The following is a 17,284-nucleotide window of genomic DNA, read 5'->3' as shown; positions in this document are numbered from 1 at the left end:
AGATGGGATGGTTATTTTGGATAGTAGGCTGGGATCCTTTTGCTTCTTTTTTGGTTTAAGGTCAATTGCTTATTATTGAATGATGCTTCGCATGTAAAACAGGATGAAGCATATTTTGTTTCAACTCATAAGCATTATATAAATAGCTTATATGTTATGATAGTCAATGGAAATATTTTGATTTGGAATTCTTCATTATTGAACTATACTTTTACATGTTGTATAAATGATATTTATTTGTTTGATTATATATCAATTCTCAATCCATTACTTACAATTCATCAACTAAACAACAATAAAACTAATAAATACAAACAACAATTGGTTTTCCATTAAAAGTAGGTAGATATTCATTAAAACTTGTAGTTTCCATTTTACATAAACAACCCATACAAAAGAACTTTCCTTATTGCAAGCTACTACTAGCTGTATTTGTAGTTTTTACTTTACTAATAACCTAGCCATCTCAAAAATAATGAAAATTTAAAACAAGTTATCATTTCCATTTTACCCATTATAAGCCCTATTCAACCCCAGAAAACTTTATCCAACAACAGATATTAACCAAAAAATAATGCAATGTACATCTACTTTCTCTCTTTGCCTCTTACAGCTTCCGTTTTACGATCTTGTCTGTCAATCCTCTTCAGTAATCCTGAAATCACGTGAGTTGCTCTAGGTGGAAAGGATCATTATACCACTAGAAATGCTCACAATATTTTGAGGTCTACAAATACCTATTAGCACACTAAGCCGCAATTTCGCTTGAAAACTCAAAAGATCAGACACTATGCATATTTTCATAACTTACCCTATAATTTTTACAGCCATGAAAATGCCTACCAAGGTTATCACTAGTCCAAGAAGAGCGCAGATTAGCTTGCATGTTGCAAATACATCTCCGAATGATCACGTCGTATTCACTTTGCTCCATCGTTTCCCTTTGTCAGCAGAAAATTATACAAGCTTTCTTTTACTTTGAATAGAGAAGGAAAGTGAGAAAAGTAGAGAGAAGTTCAAATGTTTTAAATCGACGGAGACAGAATGGTAAATATTTGTTTAAATATAAAAAAAAAGAGAGAGATTTGACTTCTTCATGTAGGATAGATAACATAGGAGAGAGTAGTTTTTTTCTTTTTTTTTTTAATCAAATGCCATGTTGGTTAGCCACGTTATCATATTATCGGAGCTATTAACAGAAATTAGCCAAAGTTATTTTTTTGTGGTAAAAATTGAAATTCAATGACTTTTAAGACCTTACTGTAAATACTATATAAGTTTAGTGACCACCAATGAAATTTACCCCAAAAAATTGGGTACTTGTAAAATTCACCTCCTAAATTTCAATTAGATTTAAATTTATGTTTAATTATTTAAACTCATTATTATTATCATTTAAAAATATCTAAAATTATTTAATTTTTATATATTTTAATTAATATTTAAATAAAAAATTATTTGTATTAATAATTTATATTTTAAAAATTTAATAATTTTATAAAATATTTACGGAGGGAAGCCCTTTATTTGATAAACATAATAATATGCTGATTTATATTCAGTTTTAAGGTATTGTCCTTTTATAATGTTATATAAATCAGATAAAAAAAATCGTAGCAAATAATCATTCAACTAACTGTTTTTTATACACAAATGTTAGAAAGACGCGAATATATTTATGCCTTAACAGAGATAAAATTATCCATTTACATGTTTATAAATACACTTTTTTTCATCCATATCTTTAATTAAGATAACACTCTAATACTCATCATTAATATTTTTTAAAAAATTTTCTTACCTGTATTGGGCATCTTTAAAAAAAAGAAAAATTTATGCTATTTACTTCAACGTTTTGATAGCTATACTCATCATAATATTAGGGCTTGTTTTTTTAACATCTTGGAAAGAAAATCTGAGGGGTTTAGTTTTGCTGTATTTTCTTCTTCTGCAACCTCTTGACTTTTTTCCTACGTGTCACAATTTAATTGCGACCACTTATTCGAAGAGTTCAGAAGCTACTACTTAACGGCCGCGTACTTCTAGGCACTGACCGTTAACGCCAAACGCCAACGCCGTCAGTGACAGGAGGGAAATCAAAGTGCGAAATGCTTCAAACGAAACTTGAAGTCACTTACTTTACCGCAACTTCTCCGCTCTCTCTCTCTCTCTCGCTTGCTAGTTTGCTCCTTTGCTGTGAAGTGATTTGCTCTGAGCTCTTAATCCAGGGCAAATCGTGGGAAAACCCTAGATTTGGCACCATCTTCTAGGGGTTTTCCTCGGTGCATTTCGATTCTGTTTTCAGGAAATTTTTTTCACTGAGGTAACAGATGTTTCTCTAATGTTTGATTGTGATTCAATTTGATTACTGTATGTTCTCTGTTAGTTTTTACCCAATATGCCAGTCTTTCTATGTGCTTTATGCTATTCGTATCGTGTTCGATGATAAAAATTAATCAATTATCTCGTATGTAAGTGGATGCGTTTATTACCGATCATTTTCTATAGTTCTTAGTGGGAATGAGAGTTTTGATTACTCAATCTAGTGGATGCATAATGTGTGTAGCTAATGGTTCTCAGAGAATAGAAAGTTTATTTCCTTTTTTTAAATATCTTTTCTTTTGTTTTTCACTCTTGATTTAAGTACAGCGCATTGCTTGAGAATTGGACAATAAATTCAGTTTTATGACACAGAAATGCTGTTGGTGGTTTCTCTCTATCTCATACCTTGAAGGCGAGTGCTCTTTACATTAATTTTAAAAACCCAATGGCTAGATGATTTTAATTGTTGCCCATTTTTGGAGTATAACATGGCAGTTACTGTAAGAAGTTTTTCTTTGAGTTGTGGTTCTAAAGGAAATTACTATTTATTAATATCGTTGTGGCTTACTGTCAATGCTTGGAGCAATTGTAGGTGGTGAGTTGATTTGTGAAGGAGACAGACTGGTATAGCATCTGGGAGAACTATATGGCAAAAGTTGCTACACCTGGTTCCAATTCTCTTCAAATTGGTGGGCCTGCTTTAAAGGTTGCTCCAATGGTCAAAAGGAAGACCCCATCAGAACTGAGAGTAAGTTTTGCACTCATGATCTCTTCCATTTCATTTTTTGTTCTATAATTGGAACTGCAGTTGCTATATAGATAGCCTGGGACTCCTCTGTGCTCTATCATATCAACAAAAATAGAGTTGGATGCTTAGCTTTGGCATTTTTTTAAATGGTGATCTTTATCAATATTGGCTTTATCACCACGAGTTACTTTTATTGAGGGTGCTATTGATGGTACATTGTAAATTGGTGCTCGCTTCATGCTCAAGACCTATTATGAAGACTGCACCATTGTCCTTCATTCTTGAGTATGAATTATATGCCTTACCAGTTAGCTTCACTTGTTGTTGGTACTGTATAGGAAAAGATCAAATAGATAGAAACTGTTGTGCTTGTGCTTGGAAAGTAAATTCTACTCAGCTGTATGCTCTTGCTTCAATTTCTCATTTTTTAAGAAATTCCTCTGAATATGTTTTGCATGCTGACTTAAGCTTAATTTGGAAGTGTTTGAACATTTTTGAGTTGCAATACCTTGGAGATCTATACAAAAGTTATTGCAAAAATACACATACTAGTGAAAAAAAAAGTTTAAAGTAGATTGTGCTTTATCCATCAGTGATGGTACAACCATAGAAATTTTTTCTCCTTGTTAGACTAGACACGATTACAAATTCATAAATCATTGGAGCATTTATAATAATGTCATAGGAACTGAAAAGTCCTATGAATCAGCTTAATGCTCACAAGGAACAGTCATTAAATTTATTCAGTTCAAAATTTTATTTCTAGAATCTTTTCAGATCCAAGATGACTTTTAATAATGAAAAGCCCCATGGTTTCATTCTACTCGTTGGCATGCAGGGAGAACAATTGAAGAGGACAAATGTTGTAGAGATTGTAGATGAGTCACCAGCTCCATTGTCTGGTTTAATGAAGTGAGTTACATGAATTACTAATCCATTTTACCCTTCTTACTTTCTTTTTTAGTGCACAGTGGTCTGACACATTCTTTGTAATGGCCCAGTAACACTAGTGATAATGGGCTTAAGAAACCAGATCTATCAAGGAATCCAAGATACATTGACACCCGTATGGATGAAGTATATCCTGTCAAAAAATCCAGGCTCAGGATGCTTTCTGTAAAGGAAAATGCAAAGGTTGTTATATTTCCCATTTAAGGATTCTGATTTTCTGAATGTGAATGCAGTGAGGTCATTATTCAATCGATTTATTTTTAATACTTCCAACTTCAAACAGGAAAACATATCAACTGAGCAAACAAACGGCATGAAGAATATCTCTATGCTTTCAAATTTGAAAGCCAAGAGACAACTCTCATGGTATGAGTTCTAGCACATTGTAATTTGGAACTAGTACTCTTCTTTTTTTCACTATACTGTTCTACTATTTCCTTGCAGTCCCGAAAATTCTTCTGCATGCTCTATAGTTTCCAAAGAAGGTAAGGTGCAAGCTCGTCAAACAATAGAAAGGTGCAGCCAAAATATATTCCGAAGTGTTACTGAGCTTTCATCAAATGGTGAAAAATCATCTGGAATGGCTCTTGTTGATATGGTATAATTTGTTATTAGTTGTTCTTTGTAATTACTTTAGTTTTATGCATGTACTGAATAAGCAATCACCTATTTTCTTAGGATAAAGCATTAAAAGGACTAGTTGCCCATGAACCTCCCACCAGTTCTGTTTTAAATGCTGACTCTTGCGAAAAGTTTGGCAATCATACTTCAATTCATTCAAGCAATTTCGTCTCTGAATGCTTTATTCCAGGCCAAAAGGCTCCTCTTGATTTTACTTTGAAAACAAAAATGCGGTTGGTGTCCTCTTGCTCCGTGAATTGGTGAGTGTCATTATATATGAAGCTATTATTTCCCTTATTAATTTGTTCTGGTGCCTGCATTTTGAGATGAGATTAACTTTAAAATTTAGTTAATTTCCATGTTTAGTTGATCTTTTTTATGTGATTGTTAGAAACTCACCTTTGTGTAGTAATTTTCTAGTCATTACCTTTTTATGCTGCTAAATGTATTTGTAACTGGCGCCTGTAAGCCTAACATATATGATATGATATAGGATAGTTTAAGTAAATTTTTTTTTGGCTTCAAGAATGGTAATTGATTTACAAGCTTTGGATATTGATGTGGATTTGGTGTCTAACAGAGTTTAATGGTGAAAAAGGATCCATGTAGCCTACCCTAGCTTGTTTGGGATTAAGGCTTAGTTGTTGTTGTTCAATAATGGTAATATTGTCATCTTTTCTCTCCAATAAGTCTTGAAGGATAATATGGGGAGAATAATTTTGTAAAACAAAAATGAGTAGTTTACTTTATGTGTGACACAGAATTCCATGAATTATTAACTTATTCTAATAGCTTATGTAGACAAATTACTTTTTCTCCCTCTATTTGGAGATGCATTTTTATTAAATCATAGGTGACATTATTCATGCTATTCAATATACTTCAAGCCTTGTACTTCCCCCTAGCCAAGCTTTACTTTTAATGTTGATTACATTAATGATTTTGAGTGGTGCAGTGGAGGTTTTCACATTGGAACTGTCTAACTGAATTGATGTGCTCTTCTTGAAACTGAGCATGCATACAATACTTGAGGATGTCTGTTGCATTGCATAGCACATCTTCTTTTGTCACTTTTATAACTTCTGCAATTTTAGGCATAATATTGTTCTGGATAGTCATATATTACTTATTACAGAACATCACTGGAAAGAGGATTAACTATGAAGTGCAAGAGAATTTGTGGTGGAAACAAATAATAGTGTCAACTGTATACATTTTCTACATGTGATGTCTAGAATTTGTAGTGTAAACAAATAATAGTGTCAACTGTATGCATTTTCCATGTGTGATGTCTACATTTATTTTGTACTTGTAAATGCTTTGCTGGGTATGTTCCATGTGCAGAAATGATAAAAAAAAGTGCTTTTTTTTCTCATTTCTTGATGACCTTTTTAATTACCTGAATGTATGATATAAATTCCTTATTCACAAGTGTTTAAATTGCCTTTTTTAGTGCCTTTTTTTTTTGTAATTTCTTGATGACCTTTTAATTACCTGTATGTGATCCATATTCACAAGTGCATTACTTTCTTAGTGACTTTCATTTTGCTTGTTGTTATTGTTTTTAGTTTAATATCTTGTTTTGCAATTTGTAGGATTCATAGGTCAATTATGTGTAGCGTCTACAATGGAATGCCACAATTAACTTCGCAGTTTGGTTGTTCCAAAGATGGTAGTAGCTTAGGGCAAGAATTGACTTCCCAAATTCTTAGTTCCAAAGCATTACATTCATGGATTTATCCTCAGTCTACATTGCCACCTTCCGTCATATCGGTGTTGAGTTCACAAGCAGCAGATGGAGGTTCGTGGAATTAAAAAATAATTATCTATTCCCTGCTCTCTCTCTCTCTCTTCTTTTTTTTTTGGTTGTAAGTATCTGCTTTTCATGCAGTGGAAATAGACTTTTTAAGAAAACGGCAAATGGGATGGGAGGATTCATTTCGGAGTCTTTATTACATGCTTCGAAAGGACATTTGCAATATCTTTTATGGTAATCTCCTTTGTTTATTCTTCTTCAATTATTTATAAATTTTAGTCCCGCACTAAATTATGGTTCTACTTATGAGTTAACAAACATGTGCAAAGTAAGATAGCTACATTAGCTAATCTAACCATTTATAGCATTGAGGCATGTGTTTATTTTTTAGAATTAATGGATATCATGTCTTCTTACCTTAACTGTGCATCTCTCACCTCCTTTCTTTGTCTGCTATATGCTTGTTTATTTGTTATGTGACAACATATGGATTGTGCAAGGGCTTGTGGGATCTCGTACTTCCTCCTGTCTCTTCAGAAAATCAACATCCTTTATTTTATGAACCATGTACTAACGTGGTGTTTTCATGAAATTTGTAGTGTGTACGTCACATTTTGTGGTGATGTTCATCAGTGGTAGTGGCTCAGGAAGAACCAAAAACTTATGCAATGCTTACATGTCCCAGTCAACAAGAGGTCTGAGGTCATTGTTGAGAGAGCATGTAAGAATTAGCTATTCATATATCCAATTTCTTCTTGTTCTCACATATGAACATTCAGTATAGATTTTTAATCCATATAATTTTGCTTTGAAGTTTCTGTTCTTTTTTGTTTTAATGTGAAATTGATTACTTTAACGTAAATGATTATTATGCATGCATTCATAAAATTTTGTTCAGTTAATGCTACTGTATACAATGGAAACTTTGAAAATGGTACTGCAGCTGGAAATCTTCCCATTACTTAGAAATACAAGATCTGTTGTTGCTTCTTTGTCAATGCTTCAAGAATAAAGATAGAAATTGTTTGACTTTGAAATGAAGAAATAGAAGAGGTTTCAAGTTGGTTGCCTTTTTCAAACAGACCTAAGCATTTGATTCCTGAGGAGCTGATTGCTTAGGGGAAGATGATCTGATTCTTTGAGGATGGTTTTGCTATGTGTTTAGGTTTAGTGACACAGTTTAAACTAGAGCCTTATTTTTCAGGGTTGGCTTCCTCCATGCGACTAGATATTAATTGTTCCTTTGAGGCCCTTTGGGTCATCTGGCTGTAAGTTGGTGTTTAACATGTGTTAGAGCTAGTCCATTCAATGTCTTCAAGGTTTTGTGTAAGATACTCCTTAGGAAGGATGAATGACCAGAACTGAAGTTTCAAAGACTTGAGCTTGAATGATTTCCTTTTTGGTTATGTATTTAATAGTTCTCAAAAGCTTAGGTCTTAAAATCAAGAAATTGTCTTGCAGATGTATTTTTCTTATAAATGATGTATTTTTGGTCCTCTACATGTTGCATTGCTTGCATTTTCTGCCACTTTATGGAAATTCAATAATATCTGATGCTTTCTATTGGTTGACTTAGGATGTTTGCTTCTCTATGCCACTTTGCCATTCTAAGGTAGAGCTAGCAAGCACTGAAGATCTAGTTGAGCTTTCAGAAATTGAGAAGCAAAATTTGGGCCAGGTTTGTTGTTATTTTTCATATTTGCTTTTCTTGTGATTTGGTTGACCTTAAGTATAGTTGGGTGAACCATAGTCTTTGAAATTTCTATTCTGAAAATGACCTAATCAACAATTTTTTTGAGTTAATTAATTGATTAATGGTTCTGGTCGAAAACATGTTATTCCCGGAGGTAACCATGTAGGATAGGATAAATATTTTGCTGCCAAGAAAATACACTCAAAATTAAGTTAATTCCAACATTTGGTGTAATCATGATCATGTACTAACCCTCCACTTACGACATCATATTACTGAGCTTCAAATTTCTATATAAACTATCCTTGTCAAGAACCTTTACCATTTGGTTTTCATTTTATTCTTTCAATTTTACAATTTCTTGCTGTTTTCCATATAATGCAGACTCGACGTCTGACCTCCTTGTCTGATGTTGACAATAGCCCACAATCTCTGCTGGCCTTTTGTGGAAATAAAAATGTGCACGCATTGTATGATTTTTTATTAAATTACAGGTAGGAACACATTTAAAGTTTGAACTAAAAGATTATTTTGTTTGACTGTAGCTGTATATTTCTGATTGCACACTTATTTCATATATTTGAATGACCATGTTTCCCTTTTGGTTGTATTTAGATATTCCTTGACCTTTTTGTCTGGTGTGGATGTTCCTGTATTGTATTCACCTGTTCCATTTCAGAATGCTGCTCTTTCTGCTCCAGAGGTGGGTATTACTGATGTCTACTCTAATTTTTATTATTCAATAGGTCCTCATTTTTTCTGATTCAACTCACCAATTCTGTTGTGTCTAATTCTGCCTTCTATTGCCAAGTTCGCATTATTTGGTAGTTAAGTCAAAATTTGTTGTCTTTCATGTTTGGTCTATTCTTGATTCCTTTACTATCATATATTCAATTGTGTTTGTCTGCGCTGGCACCTAGAAATATTTGAATTATGTTTATTTGAATCCTTTACTATCATATGTTTCTTGCTTCCCCTTGAGTATACTGTAGAGCAAATTCTCTCATGTAGAAATGTTAATCCTGTAAAAAATTGTTTTATTTCTTGCCTCTTGATGTAAAAAATGACCACACATCTTAAAGCACTGATGTTGTTTCACAGATAAGATGTGTGGAGATGAAAAGAATCGATCAGATTGCTTCTTCCCCAAAAGAATATAAAGTTAAAGATGGTGAATCCTTACATGGTTCATCCTCTGGTCTATGCTCTAGCATTGAAATCACGGATGCATACATTCCATCGTGGATTATTTGTCGTGTATGTTCACTAATAGGATTTGAAGGGAAGAGCTTTGAAGCAAGGTATGATAAATTCTTCTATAAGCTTCTGTAATCTAGGATTCTGGCAAGTGTTTCAGCATTATTGGATAATATATCTTTCTGGTCTGTGCTTAACTGGTGTTTTGCTTTGATTTGGGCAATTCACAGCTTCATAACAGAGCGTACCTCAGTTGGTTTGAATGTTGCTCTTGAGACTTTGTGTGAGAAATCTGATTCTAATGCAATGGCAAGCAAAGGCTTGCAAGATAGCAGTCACTCTGTTGGCATTCCAGAGGCTGCAGTTTCTCCTAGCTTGGGATCAGGCTTCTTAAAAGGCTTGAAGTACAATGATGGTTCTTATACAGCTTCTCTCTCTCCTGTATGACATATTGCCATTGTGATATTTGACGGAAATTGCGACATTGAGATGTTGTGATGGTTCTTACACAGCTTGATGATCTCTGACATTTTGCTTTCATGGTCTATAGCGGATATGCAACATTGAGATATTTCAATGGTTTTTGCACAGCTTTCCTCTCCTTCGAGACAGTTTACTTTCATGGCTTCTGGCGGAGATACGACATTGAAATATTTCGCTGAATGTTGCTAATTAAATTGATCCTTTACCCATTTATTCTGATCCCGTATGATTAACAGTTGCTGACTGATGCTTTGTAGCTCAGGAAAGAATTTAAGAAAGCTGACTTTTTCTATTCTGGAAATATGTCAAAGTGCTTGTTTGCTCTATTTATCGGAGAAAATATTTAACATTTGTTCACCGTTTTTAGCATGGAATTTTGGCTAGGAAATTTTTCATTCTTTTATAAGCATTCGTGTTGAGAAAGGTCAGGAACAAAGCATTCAGAAAATAGATCATTAGAAGTGTTAAACTGGAGCTACAATAATTGCCATCGTCAAATTAACTCAACTTTCTCGTCTTCAATTATTTTTTAAGGCAAATAGATACTTTAGGGGTGAACATAGAGCAGTTTTAATTGAAAAATCAAATTTAATTGATTTAATTCTGAATTGAATGGACTGATTGTACACCCCTGCTTTCAATAAAAGGAGACTTAGCCTTTTGCTGTTGAAGCAAGTATTCTTTTTACCTTTTGCTTGTAATATTGTGCAAGGGGAAAAGATTAAAATAGTTTCTTCACTTGAATTCAAACTCCAGGAGCGTCTGCCTTTCATTGCTAACTGCATTTTTCACCAGTAATCCATGCAAGAACAGGCACCTCCTTTAAAATGATGGAACCTGTTCCTGTCTCTTACAATCAACTCTCGTTCATAAACCTTAGAAATCAGCTTTGTAGCTGTGTGGCAATCTTCACATACTCGCAAGTTCTTCACTATCCGAATGGTGGTACGAGCTTTAGTTCTCATAATCCCGTATGCTATAGCGAGTTTCTCACTGTGCCTGTGCAGGGCATTTTCTTTTTCTTCTTCATCTATGTCAAACATTGCATCAGTAGTGTTTCCAGTGTATCCTACAGGTCTTATCTTCTTAAGAATCTCTTCCCACATTCTTTCTATCTTCTCTATTTCTGGGTGTGTTTTGTCTCCTATGGTAAAATTATGAACCTCCCCATCCATCTCAATCAGACTGTATCCAGGTGGTTTCTTTATTTTTCTTTCCTTCATCATCTGTCTCATGCTTTCGACATTCTCCCACTTGTTTGTGCGAGCATAAATGTTTGAAAGCAGCACGTAGTAGCCACTATGTTCTGGTTGTAACTCGATCAAAATCTTTCCCACTCTTTCCCCAATTTCTGCATTTTTGTATGTCCCGCAAGCTCCAAGCAATGCTCCCCAAATTGGTGCATTAGGCTTCACCGGCATTTCAAGGGCAAACTTCTCAGCTTCTGCTAACTTCCCTGCTCGGCCTAACAGATCAACCATGCACCCATAGTGTTCCAATCTAGGCTCAATCCCATAGTCTCTTTTCATGCTTTCAAATATCTCCATCCCTCTTTCAACCAATCCTCTATGACTGCAAGCCGATAAAACTGCAGTAAAGGTGATGTCTCTTGGGGTTAGTCCACTCTTTATCATTTCTGAGAAATACTGAACTGCTTTCTCTGCATGACCATGCATTGCAAATCCAGCAATAAGGGCAGTCCAGCTTAAGGCATCCCCCTCCGGAAGTTTCTCAAATACCTGAACAGCTTTATCAATACTTCCACATCTAGCATACATATCTATTAGGGCAGTACCAAGTATCAAATTGACAGTCATCTTATTTCTCACCACATAATCATGAGCTCTTTCTCCCAATTCAAGGGCACCTAAGTGAGCACATGAAGATATTACACTAACCATTACCGTCTCATTTGCTTGAACCCCTTCAGACTGAAGAACTTGATACAATTCTATTGCCTTGTCAAATAAATTGTTCTTGGCATAACCACTGATCATTATACTCCATGTAACCAAGTTCTTCTCTGGCATTCTGTCGAACAGTTTGCGTGCTGACTCAACATCTCCTGATTTATTATAACCTGCTATAATTGAAGTCCAAGAAACAACATCTAACCGAGACATTGTTCGAAAGATATAGCTTGCAGCCTTTATATCCCCAAGTGTAGCATACATGTTAACAAGTGAGTTTTGCACATAAACATCATTTTCAAATCCATGCCTAATTACTTGGCCATGGGCTTGAATTCCCATATCCAAGGACCCCAACTGAGTACATGACTTGACTAAAAATGGGTAAGTAAGATTATCAGGAAATATACCTACCCTTTGCGATTGGACATAGAAATGGAAGGACTGATCTGGGCTTTTGCTTCCTGAATAACCCCTGATAAATGCATTGTAAATAAAGAGGTTGGGGTTTTGGATTTGGTAAAAGACCTGTAATGCATAATCTAGCAAGTTATTGTCTATGCTAAAAGCAATTAACCGACTAACTGCAAATACATCAAAGATGCTGTGGGTTCTTATCATATGGGCATGGATGATTTTCAGCTGTAAGAGGGTAGAGCAAGATTCTAGCAGCAAAAGTTTTGGATTCTTTAGCTTTAGCGTTCTCGAAACTAAGCTGCTACTGCTAGTGCTGCTCATCTTCAGAAAGTAAAATATTCATGTTTCTGACACCACAAAAGTTTCATGTTACTTTAAATTTCCTGCCAACCCTCTAATTCGTACGTTCTGCTTGTATAGAAGACTACTGAAAGCGTGGACCTGGGCTGCTAGAGAATCTATATTAGCATGAACAGAAGCCGGGGTGCCCATGCCTGCCTATAAGAAGCCAGAACAGTTTGAATCCGGTCCTGGATTTTGGCGCAAAATGCAAATTCCCTAGTGAATCCTAAAGAACTTGCTTGCTATTATGAACTTCGGAAATACTCAAACCCGAAATATAGAGTTTCCGGCAAGTATATGCCCTGCCTTCAATTTCTTTGTGTAGGTAATTGGGATAAGATTTAGCGTGTTTAGCCAGTGAACTGTTAGGAATTAAGGCTTAATTGAGTAGAGACTACAAGTTGCAGTAATCATAGACCATGAAAGAAATGTAACATTCTAACTGATCGAAGAACAAGAATAAAAAATCTATGAATCAATCAATGTCAAAATTGTTTTGAGCTGTTCTGTTCATGTAAGATTCGAGGGTGGACCAAAAAACTACTAATACTCCAAAAATAAATAGAAAAAGAAAATCTGTCCTATTACAGGGTAAGGTCTTCATGGGTGTTTCTTAGAAAGAGAACTTGAAAGCACCAGCATGGGAATCTGTTACCGAGTCCCAGAAGGAAAGTTTTTTCTGCTGTGCTTTTTTCTCCTCTGCTTTCTGCACCAGTTGATTGGTGGTTCCAGGAAAAGCTGCTTCCATAGCATTCCTAAACTTATCATGCAAATTCACACGGTCTTGTGTTCCAGATACCAGCTCACTTGCATTTGGCCTCTTAAGAAACTCCAAAACATTCAACAAATTTCTCCTGCAGCACAGAATGCAAATTATACTTGGATCTTCTTATTCTTCTGCCCTAAAACAGGATAAAATCATATGCACAAGCAACACATAACAAAAATATAATTGTAGTTTGAAATTACTGTAAGTCCACAAGAACAATCTACCTTGCAGTCCTCATTATAGCTTTGATCAAAATAACATGAGGGCATGTCATATTTTGGCATTAAGCCGTATAGACAATGTCATTATCTATTACTAATTTGCTGCAGATGTTAACCAAGGATAGCTAAGACCTCTAGATACTTTCAAAATTGTGTTATACATTGACTGTAATATTCTGACCAGACAGGACCTTTTTAAGAACTAAACAATATACCTTAAGTACTAAACAACTTCCTTGAAGATGGAAATGGAATACAAATGATATATAGTTCCCTCAAATAATGCATGGTACACCAACTTAAAGCTGTCCTGCCATTTTTATTCCAATTCCTATTTAAAAGAAGTGATGAAAAATTGACACAAGGCCTAGACAATCTTAGTCAAAGAGAAGTTCAACACAAAGCAAGAACTAAGAGTCTATGATGGCTAGAAAAAAACTTTCCATGCATTAAATATATAAAGATGTGCCTATATACCTGGACAGCTGGATTGATTCTGGGTCCCAACCCTTAAGATTTCAGTTAGCAAGCAAGATATATGCATACAATACCTGAGCAATCTAACCAAGCCCCACGGGTATACATCAGATGGATCTTTCGCATTCTACATTTCTATTAAAACACTAAAAAAGCAGTATGTTGGATCCAAACGTAAAGTAATACGACTTAAAATTGACACCCAAATGCAATTAGGCACATCATCCATATCTTTTAGAAGTTCTTGTATCATTTTGACACTTTCATGAACAGACAAAAAGACAATAACTCCTAACAGCCTTTGGGTGCAGATTGCATTGGTTATAATGCTCCCTACTTCAATAATACATACATCTCACTGTTAGTGCACTCTACTTCTTTAATTACCTACTCGGATTGTGGATTACTGCTTTCCAATCTTTTGACGAGTTTATTCTTTACCTCTTATGTTACATCTAAATGTATGCAGAGTGATGGAAGTTTCTATCTTGAGAAAAAGAGACCAATCTGAAAAATACTGCTCACAGAATGTTAGCAGTTGCTGCAATTCTAAATGGCAATAAGCTAAAACAACCTTGTTTTCTTAATACATGATTCATAACAGGCTAACACAACCTTGATTTCTTAAACTAAAAAAAAAAAAAGCTTATCCTATGCATTGATACTCGTCACTTCATACAATGTCCTTAGCACACTTGAACACTGAATGACTTGAGCAGACAGTTAGAGATAATGATTGGATTTAATTTCATGAATTGTCGCCCTAGTTATTAACTTAAGAAAGTTTAGGAGAGAACAATCTTAAATGGGATACTGGGATCTTCACAAGACATAAGAACAATATTCTCAACTAGTGATTAGGGAAATGTGCTTGCACTGCTCTGATGAAATTCCTAAAGTGCACTTGAAAGAGCTATCAACATTACATAACAAATGAGAATACACACCTGCTGACATAATTCTGTGTAATGGCAACAGATTCTTCCAAGTTGATCACCAAATGCCACCATCCATTGGGCACAAAAATCACCTCCCCAGCCTTACAGAGGCACTCAATGGGTCTTTTCTTCCAATTTTTTGTTGCATCATAAAAGTTCATGAACCACTCAATTATTGAAACAGGACATGCCACCTCTGCACCATCTGGGCTTGGATGCACCCCTGGCGGTATCACGTCAGGTGGGAACAAAATCCATTTCTTAGACCCTTTTATCACTGCATTCCAAGCTGATGTTGAATTGGGATCAATGTGGAATGATGAACCAGATCCTGCGGGCCCAATTATGATCCACCTATAATCAGGTCTCTCATTGCCTAAAACACTAAACAAATCCTCTCTGAAGTAGATTGGAACTTCAAAATCTGAACCCAAAATGGGAATCTTTTCAGCAAACTTTGGGTCAAAAAGATACAAGGGCCTCTCTTCTCTCACTTGATCTGCATACCTAAAATACTCCTCAAGCCTCATCTCTACTGGCCCAACTGCAAATTTGACATCGCCACATACCTTGAGTAAATAATTCCTATCCCATTTTTGCAATGCAGCCCAATTATCCATACACCCTTCCAACAGCACTGGTTTATTTGGTTCCTCAAAATTCAACACAAATTCCTCAACAGAAATACCTTTCTTTCTAACAATATTATCTCTCTCAAGCCATTCAGGTTTCATATCAAGATTAGCACATAACCAACTTTGGAAAAGATAATCGGAGTAAAAGTCTCTAACTTTTACATTCGATGCGCCCATGCAAGCGATATCAAATGAAGGATAAAAAGGACCAACATAAGTAGATTTCCATGACCCATTAAACAAAAACCCACCATTTAGATTATCCAATACAAGATTTCTCCACAGCGGCTCATGGTTAGCAAAAACACAGAAAGATTTACTCACAGCAGCCAAAACTCCCAAGTGGGTCCCATCAAGAAGCCCCAGAATGTCAAGAATTAGTTCATCAGATAGGGTTTGGAGATTACCTAAACCTGTGTTTCTGGAGTTGATAGAACCAGGATTGAGGTAGAGATTGCCCAATGGTTGGACCTCATAATTGTGAGATGGAGCTGAGGCTTTGAGGCTAAACCCTTCTGCCTCTTCTTCGCTATCTTCCATTTCTTGGTCTTCGTGGAGATGTTGGTGTTTGGGAATGGATTCTCGTTTTCTTCTGGAACTAGTTTTGTTTCTTGCTTTGGTTTTGGCCTTTAGATTCTTCTTCCTTGTGGCTTTAGACAAAAAGTTTCTGCAGCGTAACATAGTAGCCTTCCTCCTTCAACTTCAAAGAGGATCCGCTGATGGAGTAGCTGCCCGTGAGCCTATAACCTGTGACTCTGAGAGCTGAGAAGGGTTTAGCAAAAGCGACCAACTAGGGAACCAGTGACCTAAGGCGTTTCGAGGAGATGTTAATTTCATACGGAAAAGAAACGTTCTAATCACAGGAGTCTTTTCAGGGGATTAATTATTTAAATAATGTAAAAAGAAATTATTTAAAAAAATAATATGAAATTGAAACAATTTAACAAAATAATATTTTCTTATAAAAGCAATAATTAGAAATGAAGATTTAAGGATTAAATTTACTCTTAAAAATGTCATTTTAAGTAAAATTAAAGAATTATACTTTATTTGCAAGAGAGTCGAATTAAAATTATAAAAAAAATGAGAAACATGTGAAAAAATTATTGCTCTTATTTATTCAGTTATAATTTTCAACGAGATGTGAAAAAAAAATGAGATTATAAATTTTGTTATAATTTTAATGTTATGAATTTAACTTTATCATAATTATTGAATAATAAAATTAGAAATTAAAAAATTTATGATTTAATTATAAATTGAAATAGTGTAAATATTTTAATTCATAATATTTAAAATATTATAAACTATTAATTTATGGAAAAATAAAGAAAAAATAAACTGTAAAATACATAGAAATAAATAAAAAAAATACATATTTATCATTATCATCATATATAAATACATATACTAAAAAAATACACTAATGACCTAGGTATGCTTTTGACCCATATCATAGGGCTTCCTTGTACATGGCGGATTTTGTAATTTATAACTAAATTTTTTGATATAAATTAAAATTTTTTTAATTATTTGTTTTTAATAATTAAAATAAATTTCAAATTATATTAATAACATATATTTTTTTCATCTTTTAATTTTATTTTTAAGAAAATTATTAAAAAATACATATTCCATATATATTTATTACAATATATAGACACACCCATGTAATTAACAAATATAACACAACAAGAACTTAAAAAAATTATACATCTAACTTTTTTTTCAGTTTCCAATAATTATAAAAAAAATTCAATTTAAATTAATTACAAAAATATATTATTTTCATTTATATTATTAA

The 17,284-nt window shown here is 34.3% G+C and overlaps 3 protein-coding genes across 6 annotated transcripts; 1 reads left to right on the top strand and 2 right to left on the bottom strand.

Moving 5' to 3' along the window:
- Window positions 1-2,137: 2,137 nt before the first annotated feature.
- LOC110642992 (uncharacterized) lies at window positions 2,138-10,129 on the top strand. 4 transcript variants are annotated; one of them, XM_021795233.2, is made up of 16 exons: window positions 2,138-2,323; window positions 2,695-2,734; window positions 2,915-3,070; window positions 3,909-3,982; window positions 4,072-4,204; window positions 4,305-4,387; window positions 4,466-4,619; window positions 4,700-4,902; window positions 6,238-6,443; window positions 6,534-6,632; window positions 6,998-7,119; window positions 7,975-8,076; window positions 8,476-8,585; window positions 8,707-8,794; window positions 9,193-9,392; window positions 9,519-10,129. In XM_021795233.2, exons 3-16 carry the CDS (start codon window positions 2,969-2,971, stop codon window positions 9,733-9,735), a joined length of 1,893 nt encoding a protein of 630 aa, XP_021650925.2. In that variant the 5' UTR covers window positions 2,138-2,323; window positions 2,695-2,734; window positions 2,915-2,968; the 3' UTR covers window positions 9,736-10,129. The 4 variants fall into 4 exon arrangements, with proteins under 4 accessions (XP_021650925.2, XP_021650907.2, XP_021650912.2 ...); XM_021795215.2 differs by having other exon boundaries at window positions 2,650-2,734; XM_021795220.2 differs by having other exon boundaries at window positions 2,645-2,734.
- A 361-nt stretch (window positions 10,130-10,490) lies between these two features.
- Window positions 10,491-12,770, bottom strand: LOC110643018 (pentatricopeptide repeat-containing protein At5g06540). Its single transcript, XM_021795240.2, has one exon. It carries the CDS (start codon window positions 12,417-12,419, stop codon window positions 10,560-10,562), a length of 1,860 nt encoding a protein of 619 aa, XP_021650932.2. The 5' UTR covers window positions 12,420-12,770; the 3' UTR covers window positions 10,491-10,559.
- A 130-nt stretch (window positions 12,771-12,900) lies between these two features.
- LOC110643028 (arginine-specific demethylase JMJ22) lies at window positions 12,901-16,348 on the bottom strand. The gene is made up of 2 exons (XM_021795250.2): window positions 14,855-16,348; window positions 12,901-13,294 (listed from the first exon to the last, which is right to left on the bottom strand). Exons 1-2 carry the CDS (start codon window positions 16,159-16,161, stop codon window positions 13,054-13,056), a joined length of 1,548 nt encoding a protein of 515 aa, XP_021650942.2. The 5' UTR covers window positions 16,162-16,348; the 3' UTR covers window positions 12,901-13,053.
- Window positions 16,349-17,284: the final 936 nt, after the last annotated feature.

This window comes from Hevea brasiliensis, chromosome 5 (assembly GCF_030052815.1).
Source record: "Hevea brasiliensis isolate MT/VB/25A 57/8 chromosome 5, ASM3005281v1, whole genome shotgun sequence".
NCBI lineage: Eukaryota > Viridiplantae > Streptophyta > Magnoliopsida > Malpighiales > Euphorbiaceae > Hevea > Hevea brasiliensis.
The sequence above is the reverse complement of the archived record's forward strand: the minus strand, read 5'-3'. Positions and strand labels throughout refer to the sequence as shown.